At 37.1% G+C, this 15,644-nt stretch overlaps 1 protein-coding gene across 1 annotated transcript; it reads left to right on the top strand.

The window, feature by feature from the left end:
- The first annotated feature begins 2,334 nt into the window (after positions 1–2,334).
- LOC127456549 (myozenin-2-like) lies at positions 2,335–14,768 on the top strand. The gene is made up of 6 exons (XM_051725077.1): positions 2,335–2,491; positions 3,630–3,716; positions 6,419–6,585; positions 6,735–6,843; positions 12,094–12,277; positions 13,670–14,768. The coding sequence occupies exons 2-6, from the start codon at positions 3,635–3,637 to the stop codon at positions 13,923–13,925; spliced, it is 798 nt and encodes a 265-aa protein (XP_051581037.1). The 5' UTR covers positions 2,335–2,491; positions 3,630–3,634; the 3' UTR covers positions 13,926–14,768.
- The last annotated feature ends 876 nt before the right edge of the window (positions 14,769–15,644 follow it).

The following is a 15,644-nucleotide window of genomic DNA, read 5'->3' as shown; positions in this document are numbered from 1 at the left end:
GAAATCACTGGAATTGGGTTAAGAACTGTCCAACACATTATTAAAACCTGGAAGGATAGTGATGAACTGTCAGCTTCACAGAAGAAATGTGGTCAGAGATTACTAAAACGCGTGAAGTCACATCGTAAAAAATCGACAGGAGAACTCACAGCGATGTTTAATAGTGAAAGTAAGAGCATTTCCACATGCACAATGCAACAAGAACTTACAGGATTGGGACTAAACAGCTGTGTGGCCACAAGAATGCCACTTGTTAGTGAGGTAAATCAGAAAAAAACAACTTCAATTTGCTAGGGAGCATAAAGATTGGACTGTGGAGCAATGAAAAAAGGTCATGTGGTCTAATGAGTCCAGAATTACCCTATTACAAAGCGATGGACACGACAGGGTAAGACGCATGAAGCGATGCACCTGTCATGCATAATGCCCACTGTACAAGCCTCTGGAGGCAGTGTTATGATCTGGGGTTGCTTCAGTTGGTCAGGTCTAGGCTCGGCAACGTACTTGAATGTACTGAATGACCAGGTTATCCCATCAATGGATTTTTCTTCCCTGATGGCACGGGCATATTCCAGGATGACAATGCCAAGATTCATCGGGCTCAAAGTGTGAAAGAGTGGTTCAGGGAGCAAAAGGAATCATTTTCACACATGAATTGGCCACCACAGAGTCCTGAACTTAACCCCATTGAAAGTCTTTGGGATGTGCTGAAGAAGACTTTACAGAGTGGTTCGACTCCCGTCGTCAATACAAGATCTCGGCCAAAACTTAATGCAACTCTGGATGGAAATAAATGTTGTGACATTGCATAAGTTTGTCAAAACAATGCCACAACGAATACGCGCCGTAATCAAAGCTAAAGGTGGTCCAACGATTAGAGTATGCAATTGGCCAGGCAGTGTATTTTGCATTAGAATCATCACAATAAATAATTATTAATGAACAGTATAATTTAAATGTGTAAATGTACATAGATTGATCCGAAAATAGTGGTACTATAGCATCGTACTTGCAAAAGTGCAAGGAAACCAGTGATCACCCTGTAAAATAATTTAAATAATTTAAAACAAGCAGTTCATTGCTCACATTTGCTGTATAATGTCATTGATTATGTCATATGAGAGATCTCTGGGAGTGACATTTTTGCCTCTGCATGAGGTTGAGGGTGGAGGAAAAAGGTGACAGAATGCTAGACAAAAACTACTAATGTAACCGGCCTGATCCAGCTTCTCACACAATAAAATTTGTCACCTGACAACTCCCTGCATATATAGGCTCAGTTTTGCTTTGCTAAGAAAACAAACTGTAAATGAGTGATCATGGCTCTAGCCATAGCTATTGTGAGTCCTTTGAGTAGTTAACATCTGAACACTTTGCTGAGTTAATTGATATTGAGATATTAACACTGGTGCTCCCAAAAGTATTTGGACACTTAAAGCTGACGTTTGTAACTTTTTCAGTGTTAAAATACTTTCTTATATCCCAGCTTAATATGCAGAGACAACTGTAAGTAAGCCATGCATAGGTTACTTTTCTCGAAAACTGGAAACACTGTGTCTCTGTGGCATTTTAAAAATTCCTATGTTTGTCTGGCAGGGGCGGCGAGGCGAGGGCGTATTCAGAAAGCTGCTTTGAAAACATTGTTTATTTTTGCAATTCCGTACGGTGTTTCTAGTTTTGCAGAAATTACATACTTCAGCTGCAAGTCACACTTAAAATGCATGTATTACATTTAATTGGTGGTATCGGCAAACAAATGACGCAAGACCCTTTTTTTCAGAACTAACTTCACATTTTCTAGCCATTTTTGCAACTTTTAATCTACTGGTCGCAAGGTGATTTTAGATGTAGGAAGTTCATACACCTCAAGTTCACACAGGTGTGATAGACATTAAATATGCTTTGACAACCAGACATATATCAGTTGTTTAATACCTAACAAACTTATTTTGTTATGTTTTTAAAAGTGCTTGTGTACCATTATTTTAAATAAATGCCACCTGGTTTGATATTTTGTTATTTATGCAATAACATTCATACATTTTAAGTGTCCAAATACTTTTTGAGGCCTCTGCACATGAGAGAACATAGTCAAGGTAGCACCATCACCTTCACCTCCACAGCATAGGATTCACATTAGACACTAGGCCAAAATCCTCACCAAATTGAAACCCGAATATTAAACTTTAATGTATGATCTGTACAAACACAGTGAAGTCATATCCAGAGCAACACCCGTTGTCTCTGTTACTCTCAAAATGTTAACGTATGTCTGTTTGTGTGAGTTCAGCGCTATTTATAACAGCATGGCAGTGAAAATGGACAAACCAACAGCTGACTCTCCTTCCACCACCCTTCACTCACCTTACCCCCCTGTCCTGCTTGGCCAGAGCCCCTCAGTCCCGGTCAGAGAGAGATCCAACACAGGTTGCACTTTCAAGACCCTACTTTCCTCTCTTAAAGGATACTGACACAAGCTGACATATTGCAGGTATGGACATCCTGCTTCAAGTGTTTATGCAGCAGGAATGTGTGGGTTGTGTGTAAATGGTCCTGTCATTGTTCTATCAATCTTAATGACATATAATGATATACAGTAATGCTTCATACCAGGAGTGTAAGGTTTCAATAGCAATAAAGTGAATTAGACCAATGATTCTGTGGCTAAATTGTGATAGCAATCACTGATTGCAAGGTGTTACTGTAGTTTTGCATGTGTGTTTAATTTGTGTATTTAACACCTGAAATATATATAAAAAAATAAATAAAAAATGTAAATAAATAAATGCATACTAAACTAGACTAAATAATTGGTTTTGTGTTTGGAACAAAAGTAATTCAAAATTATCAAAATTGGGGAAATAACAAAAGTTTATGTATCCTTACTAACACAAAAAATGTACCATGGTACTAAAATGGGTTTTGGACATAGAAATAGTATGTTTTTGTTTTTTTGTTTGTTTACATTTATTATGGTAATATCATGTTTTGTACATGTACTGTGACAATTCCATTCCATGGAAGTACCATGTATGTTTTGTTTTTTTAAGTATATGGTACCCATTCATGACTATGGTGTGCATCAAAGTACCTTGGTACTGCCACAGTACTTTTATGTAATAACTTAGGTTCATTATTGCCTTTTTTCTGCATTTCTTCCTGCAATAGTGGTTAATATGGAGCCCAACAATAGTTGGACTTTAACATGTGTAGCAAGTATTCACGTATGTATCAGGACAGTAATACATGTGGACAAACTGCCACCTTTCCCTGTCCAACTGGTAGACTTGCATGGTGACATCACAGCCTTTGGCGGCAACATCCTGTCCAGTTAGGTCTATTTCAGGCATATTGATTCACAGTCCCCTGCAGAACAGTATAGGGTGTGCTGCCTTTGCCCGGACGTCATGTTTAATTGCTAGAGGTTATTTAAAGGGATGTGCTAGTGTCAGCCTTCCAGCAGGTGTAATAAATGTCACCCACTGGACTATGAATGTGATAACTGTATATGTTTGTGTAAGAGTCTTGTTGGAACTGTGTTTTCTTTTATATGTTAACAGGTGTGAGAATGTAAGGAACAAAATGTGTGGGCCATACACGTACATTCTCTAATTTTATGTTTTCCACAGACAACATGTCTCAGCATTCTCTGATGTCAACACAGGAGAGGAAAATGCAGGCGGCTGCCATTTGTAGAGAGATCCATGCCACTAATGGTAAGAGCAATGATTCATTACCACCCTCTTGTGTGTGTGTGTGTGTATATATATATATATATATATATATAAACTGTATGTATAAATGTACTGTATATATAAACTGTATATATGTGTGTGTCTATATATATATATATATATATATATATATATATATATATATATATATATATATATATATATATATAAACAAGAGTAAATAATCAGTATACATACAGTTCGCTTTTTACATTACAACTAAACAGGGCAGCATTTCTCAAAACAATGCAAGCTTAAGTTGATCGTAGAGACCATTGGCGCCAATGGTTTCTACGATCTACTTAGGTTTACGATGCTTTGGGGAAACCCTGCCCAGCTATTTACCTTCAGGTGGTTCTCTTCAATCAGGATTTCCACAGTCATGAAAAACCTGTAAATATCAGGAAATCTTAAGATTTTGTTTTCAAGGCCTCATAAAGTCATAGAACTGAATACATTTTATGGAAATTTCATAGCGAATATGCATTAAGCTCTACAATACTTTCTCGGCTAGCTATTGATCTCGGCTAGCTATTGAAGCTTGTATAGAGTAAAAACTTGCTCATAAGCCATAGTGATGTTTGAAATATTCTTGTGAGTTTGTTCTTTTCAATGAATCGGTCACACTTGTTCACAAAATGATCTAAATGATTCGTTTTTTAATCTGTTTGTGTCCACTTAAAAAAATACTTATCCAGTAATCACATGGAAAGTTAACTTCTTAACAGTAATTAGAAAGTTTTGCTGCTGAAATTGGGTTGAGCTTACTGGAATTCGAAGCACTGCCCCCCAGTGGCTTGAGCATTGAAGAGCACACACACACTCAAGCACGTATGCACACAGAGAACAAAGAACAAAGTCTGAGTTGTCTGTTTTATGCACTAATGTAATTTTCACAGTTAATTTAATTTAATTTCTGTTTATTACTCTTCATTTTCTTTACATTATTATTAATTTACTTGAAGTTATGAAATGTTGATGTTTGAAATAAATGATTGGTAACAAAATTAATATTTTATGTATTCTTTTTGTAACACCAGGTCAGGTTTGACTGTAAGCATAATGTGAAATTACTGCAAAAACGGACACTTCAAAACACTAAAAAAAAAAACATAAAAACAAATGCTAAACTTTGACAAATAATAGTTTGATAACGTTTAAATATACTGTATATCTTACAGTAATGCATAACTTTGTCAAATGTAGAATTACTACAGAGTAGGTGGCTGCAAAGAACACTGCAGCCATCTACTGGCTATTAATGTCATAAAATGATTTTCAAGTCATGTTATTATTATTTTTTTTCATCAGGTGGCAGCAATCTGCCCCCAGTACATCACACTGTATTTTCTTCATTTTTAAATTCATAGAAGTGAAGGTTTTTACTGTTTTGAAGTTATGAATGGTGAAATTGAGAAAAATATATGTAAATAAGTAACAAACATAAGTAAAAAACATAAATTCCCCAAATAAGTGCATAATTGTATTTTTTTTTTTTTTATTTCAGGGAATTAGAAATGTTATAATTTCTCTAAAAAAAAAAAAAAAAAAATTACACCTGTAAAGTGTCCGGTCAAAAATGACCGCAAACAGCAACAGAAGCAGCCCTACTTGATCAGAATAGGAGGGTTAAACAGCTACATACTGTAAACGCAACAAGCATTTGTACATTAAGCCATTAACACGTTTAAATACTGTTTACATGTGTGCCTTCCAATCTGTAGTGTTTTGATTTATAATAAATTATACTACCATACCCTCCAGAGCTAAATATACAAATCCATAGAGATAATGCTTTTGTAGTTGCCTGTTTGAAATTCTTTTTAGAGGTGCGGACAACTGATCGGCTAGTGGTTGAGTGCAAGTCCGTTCTTGACAGCTGTAAGAACATACCAGCAGGATATGCTTTCATCCTTTGATATGCCTGTAAGATCTCCCTGAGTGACCTGCATTAGAGCCTTCAATGGTAACTTGGTTTGAGCTGCTAAAGACAGCTGACAAATAAACGTACTTGCTGTTGCTAAAATCAAGAATAAAGCATAAGACAAAAAAAATAAAAATCTAATTTAAAAAATCTTTAAAAAAGTGAAAGTAATCATATATAGATATGGGTATAGAGTTAAGAATGCCCTAATCATATATCCTAACTATTGTTCCATAGGGACAGGCCATGCAACTCAAATGCTATATTAGCAAAACACACTGAGCTACTACAGTTTAGAAAGTATAGCTGTTACATTTAATCCTTGCTTTCCATGGTGTATTCCTGTAAATTGGGCCACTTTTTGACATTACGATCAAAAAGTTCAAGTTCAAGTTTAAGTTCAAGTTATATGTAGAGACATTCAAAGGCTATATAAAGCCATATCTAGCCTATATAAAAGAGTAATCTGACCAAACATATACTTTCAATTTTACTTACATGTAACTGTAAGTACAACAATACAGGCAGCGCAAAAAGGGCAAACAGTGCAAAGGACATAAATACACAAAGTATATAACAGGGCAATAGATTTTCAGTCCTTGCAAATATATGTGTCCCAGGTAAACCTAGATAGCAGCAAGAGGTTAAAGTGTCTAGTGGGGTGGGACTGGGGATGTGTAGAGAAATGTTCTAGACTAACTGACCTGCATGCACCCTAATGTACACTAATGCATCTCTCAGTTTTTGCTCTCTTCCACAGAACCAGAGATGGATCTGGGAAGGAAGGTTAGTGCACCAAAGGAAATAATGTTGGAAGAACTTTCCTTAGCCTCAAACAGGGGCTCTCGTCTCTTCAAGATGCGTCAGAAACGCTCAGAGAAATATACCTTTGAAAGTATTCAGAATGAAGTCAACATACAACACAGTGTAAGTGAATGTAATGTTATATAACAGAACACAGAAGGCTACAAAGAGTCTGCTATCATGAATATTTACTTTACAATTTACAAAAAGCACCGTTCTGTGTTGTTATATGATCCATCCATTTCCAAAAATGTTCCTCACATGCTTCACAGAGTGATGCCATTACTCCAGGTCAAAATCCAGAAATGACAGACATTTTGGCAAATGGTCTTGGAGTTGACCAGGCCTCAAAAACATCCAACCATGAAAGTATTGCCCCAGGTTAGTGCACAGCAATTTTTTAAGAATGTGTTGACAGACGCAACAGATAGACTTCATCACAACTGAGGTGTGATCACACTCAACTTTAAGCATGCAAAATTACTTCGGACTTCTCATGCAATAAATATTGTCAACAGGATATGATGCCATGTTCTAGGACCATTGTTTTTAATAAATAAGAAGTTGCAAATAACGCATAATAAATAATAAATAAAAAATGCTAAAATAATACCATTTACTCCACTTTTGCTCCACACTGCAAACTATGTGGCTTTGACGTTTGTATTATTTTTATTGAGCCAAAAGGTCAATGAAGGAAGTTGTGATCATGGCTACTCACATTTACAGGCCAGAATTCACCAAACCTGAACTTTGATATGCATCAAAACATGAAACTTATTGGTAGGAGCTTGCATTTCTGCTTTATTGCAAAAAAAAAAAAAAAGAAAAGAAAAAAAAAAGAAAAAATACATTTAGCTGAAGTTTAGATACAGAAATGGCATACAAACGTTAAACCCAATTCAAACGAAAAGTTTAGCAGTATTTACAGTTTTTTTTAGAGATTGTAGCAAAGGCTACACACTACACCTTTTACATCTGTGTGAACAGTGACTGTAGTGCCCCCACAGGAAGCTTTTTAAGTATTTCCTGTCATTTTAGTAGTGGCACAGTGCAGCAGCTGTCTATGATAGCATCTTAAACAGATCCTATCCTTTAAACTCCCATGGCCTGATCTAGCCTTTGGCCTTAGTCACCCTTTCGAGATTTGAGGATGAGCATACATATACAGTGTGTCATGCTTGTTTGTTTTGTTGCTTTGAGGGAGGCTTTATTTGGAGGGGGTGTGGCCAGATATGGTATGCAACCAGTGTATACACAATGATTTGAATGTTTGATGATAAAAGAGATTCAAAGGAAATGCAATCCCAAAGTGTGAGAATGAATGTTGCATTGATATCACGGTGACTATGGAGCTTAATTTATTAGTAATAGTTTAATGTATTGCCAAAACAAAATTTTCAACACTTCTGTCTAATTACTTATTGCAGCTTTTCAAATATACTTTCGTTTTCAGGTAGCCCATTTGACTGTACATATTGACATGGCAAATTGATGGAGCAGTTTTGGGCAGGGTAAAAATGCATAACAAAACAAGCCTTTGTGTAACTACTTTCCTGAAACAACATTTATTGACTTTTTGAAAGAAAACTTTATATATAATAAAGTTTTTCTGTTTTGACCAGCTTATTCTGGCCTTGAACCACCCACTTAGGCCACGTCCACACTAATCTGTTCTCATTTGAAAACTCTGTTTTCAGTTTCCTAACATCATCGGTTCCCTTGCAGTAATAGAGTGTAACGCTGCGTTTTTTGGTGGAGGAAAACGGCATTCAAGTGTGGATGAGTGGCGTAAACATGGATGCATTTTCAAACAAAAATGTATTATTGTGGACATGGCCTAAGACGAGAGACTATCGGACTGACATGTAAAGTGACCAATCAAAGTTTGTTTTATTTTTTACATGTTATTAAGGGGTAGGTCACAATAAAAGACTAGTGTGGATAAAACTTGGTTGGCCCACTACCAGTTGTACAGAAAACACACACACACACACAAAATATATGCAGAAATACTGATATACAGTACTTTGTGAAATATACACTCACTGAGCACTTTATTGGGAACATTATGGTCTTAATAAAGTTCTTGACTTGGTCTTCTGCTTTTGTAGCCCATCCGCCTCAAGGTTTGACATTTTGTGCATTCTGAGATGCTATTCTGGTCACTACAATTGTACAGAGGGGTTATCTGAGTTACTGTAGCCTTTCTGTCTGCTTGCACCAGTCTGGCCATTGTCCATTGACCGCTCTCAACAACAAGGCATTTCTGTCCGCAGAACTGCCGCTCACTGGATGTTTTTTTTGTTTTCGGCACCATTCTGAGTAAAGTCTAGAGACTGTCGTGTGTGAAAATCCCAGGAGATCAGCAGTTACAGAAATACTCAAACCAGCCCGTCTGGCACCAACAATCATGCCACGGTCGAAATCACTGAAATCACAATTTTTCCCCATTCTGATGGTTGATGTGCACATTAACTGAAGCTCCTGACCCGTACCTGCATGATTTTATGCATTGCACTGCTGCCATACGATTGGCTGATTAGATAATCGCATGAACATGTAGGTGTACAGGTGTACCTAATAAAGTCCTCAGTGAGTGTACAATTCAGCTTGCACATACTTAGGGCTCTATTTTTGTGAGTGCGCAAAGCACAGCGCTACGCGGTACGACCGGGCACAATGTCTTATCCAATTTTCATAAGTGCACTAAACCCTAGTGGAATATTCGTGTCAGCACAAAGCACAAGTGGGCTTGGGTGGGAGTTTTTGCGGTATCTGTGAGTGTATGCATGCAAACTGTGAGTGTATTGTATGTTAATGAAGTGCCCCAAAGCACAATTAGCTATTTTCCTAAAAAATAGATCATTGCACTAAGATGTTTCAAACACGCCTTATCACTTTGCGTGCATAATTTCCCCAAACCCACTTGCACAGTGCATGTCCTAGTCTTTTGGGGGCCCTAAGCAAAAATGTATGTGGGGGCCCCTATCAGTATGTTCGTAACACTACTTATAATGTATTTGACAGTGTGGGGGCCCCCTGGCGGATCGGAGGCCCTAAGCAACTTGCTTAGTTTGGCTATAGGGAGGATCGCACTGCACTTGCGACTGCTTGCACGAAAATACCAAAACTTGATGGCCATGCCCACTGACTTTGTGCTTATGACTTAAAGCATAGCGCTGTGCTACTAAGTGCTTTAAACAAAAATCTGAATATCTTTCAAAAATATGATGCCACTAACCTGAAAAACCTTGGTAAATGGCTTACATTGCCACCTAATGAGAAATCAGAGTTCATCTGCCTCTGAGTCCTCCTTAAAACCAGCAACCATGGCACATTTTTATATTGCAAACATAAGCTGCCTCAGTGTGCTGGCCTTTGAAAACAGTGCCATTGAAATTTCCCCTGCTGGTAACTATTCTCCCAGGCCTGTTGGGCTGGCCAGTCCCTCAGGGTAAAGCACATACATTTTGTACTGCTTCCTTGAGGCAGAAAAACTCAAGAAGAAGATTATCCACAGCACAAGGGTGATACATGAGAGAACACCCACATTACATAACTGTTGTTTTGGGCTTGCTGGCCCTGCCAGTGAACAGCAATTTGAGGGATACTCATTTTGAAGGGTCCCTCTGACTCCTTCTACAGCATGTTTTAGCACCTTGTGAAGACAGACCAGTGCTTAAAATAGTACTACATTACTGTAGTAGCTTACAATACAGTAGCAGTAGTTAACAGAGTGTGAGAGCATTCTACAGAGTATAAAAATAACCTAAAGGCAGAGCATAACAATAAGCTAAAAAGCTCAATACTCAGGGAATAAAACATTCTGTTTGACATTATGGAGAGCATTAATGAGAGAAGCTTATTGTAAGGGGTTATATGAGGAATGGAGTTACAATATTTAACTTAATTTCAGTAGCAATGCAAACAAAAGGGATCAACAACATGCCAAGAACTGTACAGCACAGTGTTCTTTTAATGATATGGACCTTAGGACCTCATGGTAGAACCAATTTTTTTTTTTTTAGGCATAAAGTCTGTTCAGTGGGTGGGACTGAACAGTTTGAACAGACTGAACTATTGCTTCTAGTTTCATGTCATTCCTTCATCCGTAAAATATGTCATGGATTTCATGAATTCCAAAGAAATCCATCTGACAAAAAACTCCAGAAAACATGGATTGTAATAATTAGATATTTTCAAGAACATTTGGTTATAACAACTCATTGAACAGACTATCATGCCACTAGATGTCAGCAAGTACTAGAAAAAATATCTTTTTATCTATCACATTCCAGCACAATATGCAGATCTGAAATGTAGGTGGTGCTCTAATCATAGATGTGCTCTTCCATAGACATTCAGTGTAATTTTCAGTTCACGCACCACCCCCAATTAATCTCTCGGCCTCTGAGTGGACTAGAATCTCAATCTAGGTGTCATTAGAAAGCTGAGATCATATTTTACTGATGATTTGTTTAGTATGCTTTTCCTACTGGATGGCATATTTTGTTCTGGACATCAAAGATATAGCATTTGATTATTCAGCCAAGCAAGCTCCCAGACACTGACACAGACACTGGCTACTTGGGACTTACAGCAGCAATGACTGGCGTGTCAAAGAGACATTTGTACTTGACTTACAGAAATCATATTGCACTTTGTGATTCTTTTGAAAAAATTTTGAACTGTGGTATTAGGGGGACAAAAGGTTATAGTCACGGACTTTTATATTCATATTAACATTTCTACCCCATTACCTCTGGGGGGCACTAATTTGCGTCGTGAATGTTTTCAGGCCTCTTTTTTTTATGCAACATAAATGCAGAAGTGATGGTTTTCTCTGAAAAGTTCAGATTCTAAGCTTTCGAATGATACCTCATATGCCTGACTTATGTATACTGGGACTTTAACGGTTTAAGAATAAACTTTTTTTTTTTTTTTTTTTGCAATATAGCGCCCCTTTGATCTGTTTAAGTTTAAGGGGTTTTAAAGCTGAAGTGTGTCATTTTTTTAATGTTAAAATACTTCCTTCTATCCCAGCTTAAAAAGCAGAGACAACTGCAAGTAAGGCAGCCTGACCAGCCTGACATAACAACACAGTCGATACTTTTGGAGTACCGTTTGGTGACGTTAGTGGCGAAGAAATTACACACTTCTGCTTTAAGTTATAAAAGCATAAAAGTCACCATTATTTAAAAGAACAGTCAATGATTCTGTGTAAATTCAGAAGGTGCTAAACTACTGACAAAGTTATTAATTTGCTAAAAAATAGCTAGTATGTCTGCATGGATTGTGATATTATATGTTTATAGACCAGACTACATCCTTTTTTCCCATGAGGACAAAGCAGGCCATGTGTCTCCTTGACCTGTGGGTGTCTCACTCTATTCCCACTGATAAGGCTCATATTTCATGTCCTAACACTTGCTTTGTCATGGTATGTGTGTGCTGTTTCTTCCTCTTGAGCTGGATTGTATGCTCTTTATCACTACATTAAATTTATTACAGTTTATCTGCAATTTTTAGCCAGTGACTAAGTTGTTTTCAGTATACAACCCATATTGCTTCTAGTTCATGGACCAATTCATGGTCAAATTAAATTCTGTTTTTAAATTCTTCCAATAGGTTATGGTGGTCCTTTAAAGGATGTTCCATCAGAGAAGTTCAACAGTACAGCAATGCCCAGATCCTATCAGTCCCCCTGGGGACAGGCCATCATTAATGACCCTTCTCTGGTTGATACGCTGGTCACCCGTATGCCTGAACCTGAGCCCAGGCATGAGATACCAAAATACAAGAGCTTCAACAGGTTTGTACAATTACTGTAAATGTCTATGAAATAACCATATATGCATTGTTTTATTAAAAACATTTAATCAGTGGTCTTTAAAGAAAATTTGGTAACACTTTAAAATAAGTTTAGTTAACAACATCAGTTTACATAAACTAACAATGAACAATACTTTTACAGCATTTATTAATCTTGGTTAATGTTCATTTCAACATAGTATTATGAACTAACACAAACTAACAATGAACAATTGCATTTTTATTAACTAACATTAACAAAGATTAATAAATGCTGTTGTTAGTTCATGATACCTACTGCATTAACTAATGTTAATGAATGGAACCTTAATGTAAAGTTTTACCGAAAAATGTTATTACTTTCTAAATTAAATTTACGGTCTTTTTGTGCAATATTCATCGGTACGTTACTCCTAAGAAAGAATGTTTGTCTTTGTAATCTTTCATCAAAATGTATCAGCTTGCTCCACCTCTGAAACGACTTTCCTCTTTGGCAGGCCTCAGAATATCCTGTTTCAATCTCGTCATATTACGGAAGTAAAATGTTCTAAATGCAGTTTTATGTATACATGCAACATTTTTGAATATTTGAATTAGAAACTTTAGATAGCCAGATAATTTGGAATCTGTTGAAGTGGGTAAAATCAATCAAAAATCAGTTACCAAAAATGATCCCATACCACATAATTTTAGCTGTTGGACAGTTTCTGTTGATTTTTTTGGTCTGACTAAACCAAACAGCCTGATATCATAAAAAATGACATTACATGGTTCATTACAAATATCGCAGCAGTTCCGGAGTTAAATGTCCACTAAAAGAGAGTTAAATTTTCTCCTAAACAGATGAGGTTTTTAAGGGTAATGCTCTATTGAGTTTTAAATCAACAAAACTGACCCCCCTACCCTGAACCTTAAACCTAAACCTAACCGATAGTGTCATAAAATGTGAGATGATAATGTGAGAAAAACAAAGTGAGCAAATGTGAGATTTCTAAAGCAACCATTTCATTTTGTGGCGCTTCAGTGACACTTTTGGCTCACGGCGCTCTATTAGTTGAGCTTCTGTGCACCTTGCTCGTGCTTGAAAAAGCTTGTACGTGTAGTTTATGTTCTGCAAATGTTAAAATGTATCGCCTTACAAGTCATGCACTATAGTAAATGTGTTTTTGAGCATTGTGGGAGGAACAGAGTGAAAAGAAAGTGTTTATGATAACTGATAATCTGTCGTTTTACTCTTGATTTGTGTGAAAGTTAATAAAAGTCATTGTTGCATTTTGCAAAAATGTAGGTACTGTATATTAACATGATTCTATGAGACCAGGTTGACCTACAGTAAAAACTCTTCCTCATCTTAGTGTTGATTCCCTGTAAACTCTCATTCCTTTAATTCAAGGGTGGCGATTCCATTTGGTGGCTTTGGCAAGGCACCCAGAGCCCCTGTTAAACCTCTTGATGTGGATCTTGGCCATGGCATTCCCAGTCCCTTACCAAAAGCACCTCTAGCTGACCCCGTGATCAAGCGGCCCACATTCAACAGAACAGCCTCGGGCTGGATTGCTGACAGTGCCCCTCTTATACTTCCTACTGTCCCACTTGAGCCCATATCATCCATGTCTTCCACATTTATCCCTGAGTCAGATGAGCTCTGAGCATTATCCCAGTCTTGTGCACTTCATTGCCACTGTAATACAAGAGGCACTCTCAAAGAATTTTTATTATAACTAATATTGTTACATGGTTGAATCAGGCTAGGCCAGGAATTACAGTATATTACTGATATTTCTTTTTATTCTCTTTGAAGAACAAAAATGGCCCTCGGTACAAACAACTGACAGTAAATTTACAGGTCAATACATAATTGATCCCAAAGGTGAAACTTGGTAACTTTGGCATACTGAAAAATTTGTATTCATTCTAAAGTAAGGCATATTTTCTACCAAACAATTGTTTATGCAGCAACGGAACTATTTTCTGTGGATGACTGGAATTGTCTCCTAAAGTTTAAGTTCCACATAAAAAGTCAAATAGATCTATAAGATGCCAACTTCACAAATCTTATGCAACCCAAATATGGGCTTGCTGATATATACCTGTATAAACCTGTAAATATACATGTATAAATGTCTGGTGACATCAACATATATATTTTAATTAATGAATAAAATAGTTTAATGAACTTATGTTCATTTTCATGTATTTTCAAATCATTCAAATGACAGTCACAACAGCTTTATGGTTTTGTGCTACTGTCAGGATCCCGTCACAACCGTCTGCTTTGTTTATAGTTCCAGGGTTGCAAACTCTGGTTACCTGGTTGGACTGAGATTTTGATGACATAGGCTGAATCAATCACGCATGCATTATTTGTATTAGTAGCCTTAACATCTTAAATGTGCAACACCAAACCCTATCAACCATTTGATTTAAACCCCACAATGAAAAAAATGATCTGTTTTTCTGCATGCTTACACTAATTAAATTGCCATTGAAAATTTCAAAAGACACACATACACTATGACACAACCAAGGTTTTTCCTGGGTCAAAAATGGTCTACAGTTGTAGTTTACCTACATTTGGTCATCCACATGTTCAAAGTTGATTGGTTACATAATTGCAATTATTTAATAACTAACAAAATAACTTAATTGTATGTTTACATATATATTTAAATGGATATATTGAAGTTATTTTGATAACCTTTTGTGGTGGAAAATGTTGAGTTAAGTATTTAAGATAGCTAAGAAGGGTGCAAAGAAGGGCCAGTGCAAGTGGAATCTTTTATAAAGGGAACTAGAAAATGGGAACCTGACATTGTTGAACCCTATGTATTGGAACATGCAACTAACGATGACAGAAATTTTCATCATACTCTTTATTTATAACTATATTTCATAACGTTATGGGGCCTGGGTAGCTCAGCAAGTACTGATGCTTACTACCACCGCTGGAGTCGTGAGTTCGAATCCAGGGTGTGCTGAGTGACTCCAGCCAGGTCTCCTAAGCAAACAAATTGGCCTGTTTGCTAGGGAGGGTAGAGTCACATGGGGTAACCTCCTTGTGGTCGCGATTAGTGGTTCTCGATCTCAATGGGGCGCGTGGTAAGTTGTGCGTGGATCGCGGAGAGTAGTATGAGCCTCCACATGCGGAGTCTCCGCAGTGTCATGCATAACGAGCCACGTAGTAAGATGTGCAGATTGACGGTCTCAGAAGTGGAGGCGACTGAGGCTTGTCCTCCGCCACCCGGATTGAGGTGAGTAACCGCGCCACCACGAGGACCTAATAAGTTGTGGGAATTGGGCATTCCAAATTAGGAGAAAAGGGGATCAAAATTAAATAAAAAAAATAATAAAATAAATAAAAACTATAT

Source organism: Myxocyprinus asiaticus, chromosome 2 (assembly GCF_019703515.2).
Source record: "Myxocyprinus asiaticus isolate MX2 ecotype Aquarium Trade chromosome 2, UBuf_Myxa_2, whole genome shotgun sequence".
Taxonomy (NCBI): domain Eukaryota; kingdom Metazoa; phylum Chordata; class Actinopteri; order Cypriniformes; family Catostomidae; genus Myxocyprinus; species Myxocyprinus asiaticus.
Note: the sequence above shows the minus strand (reverse complement) of the source record. Positions and strands in the feature narration are given on the sequence as shown.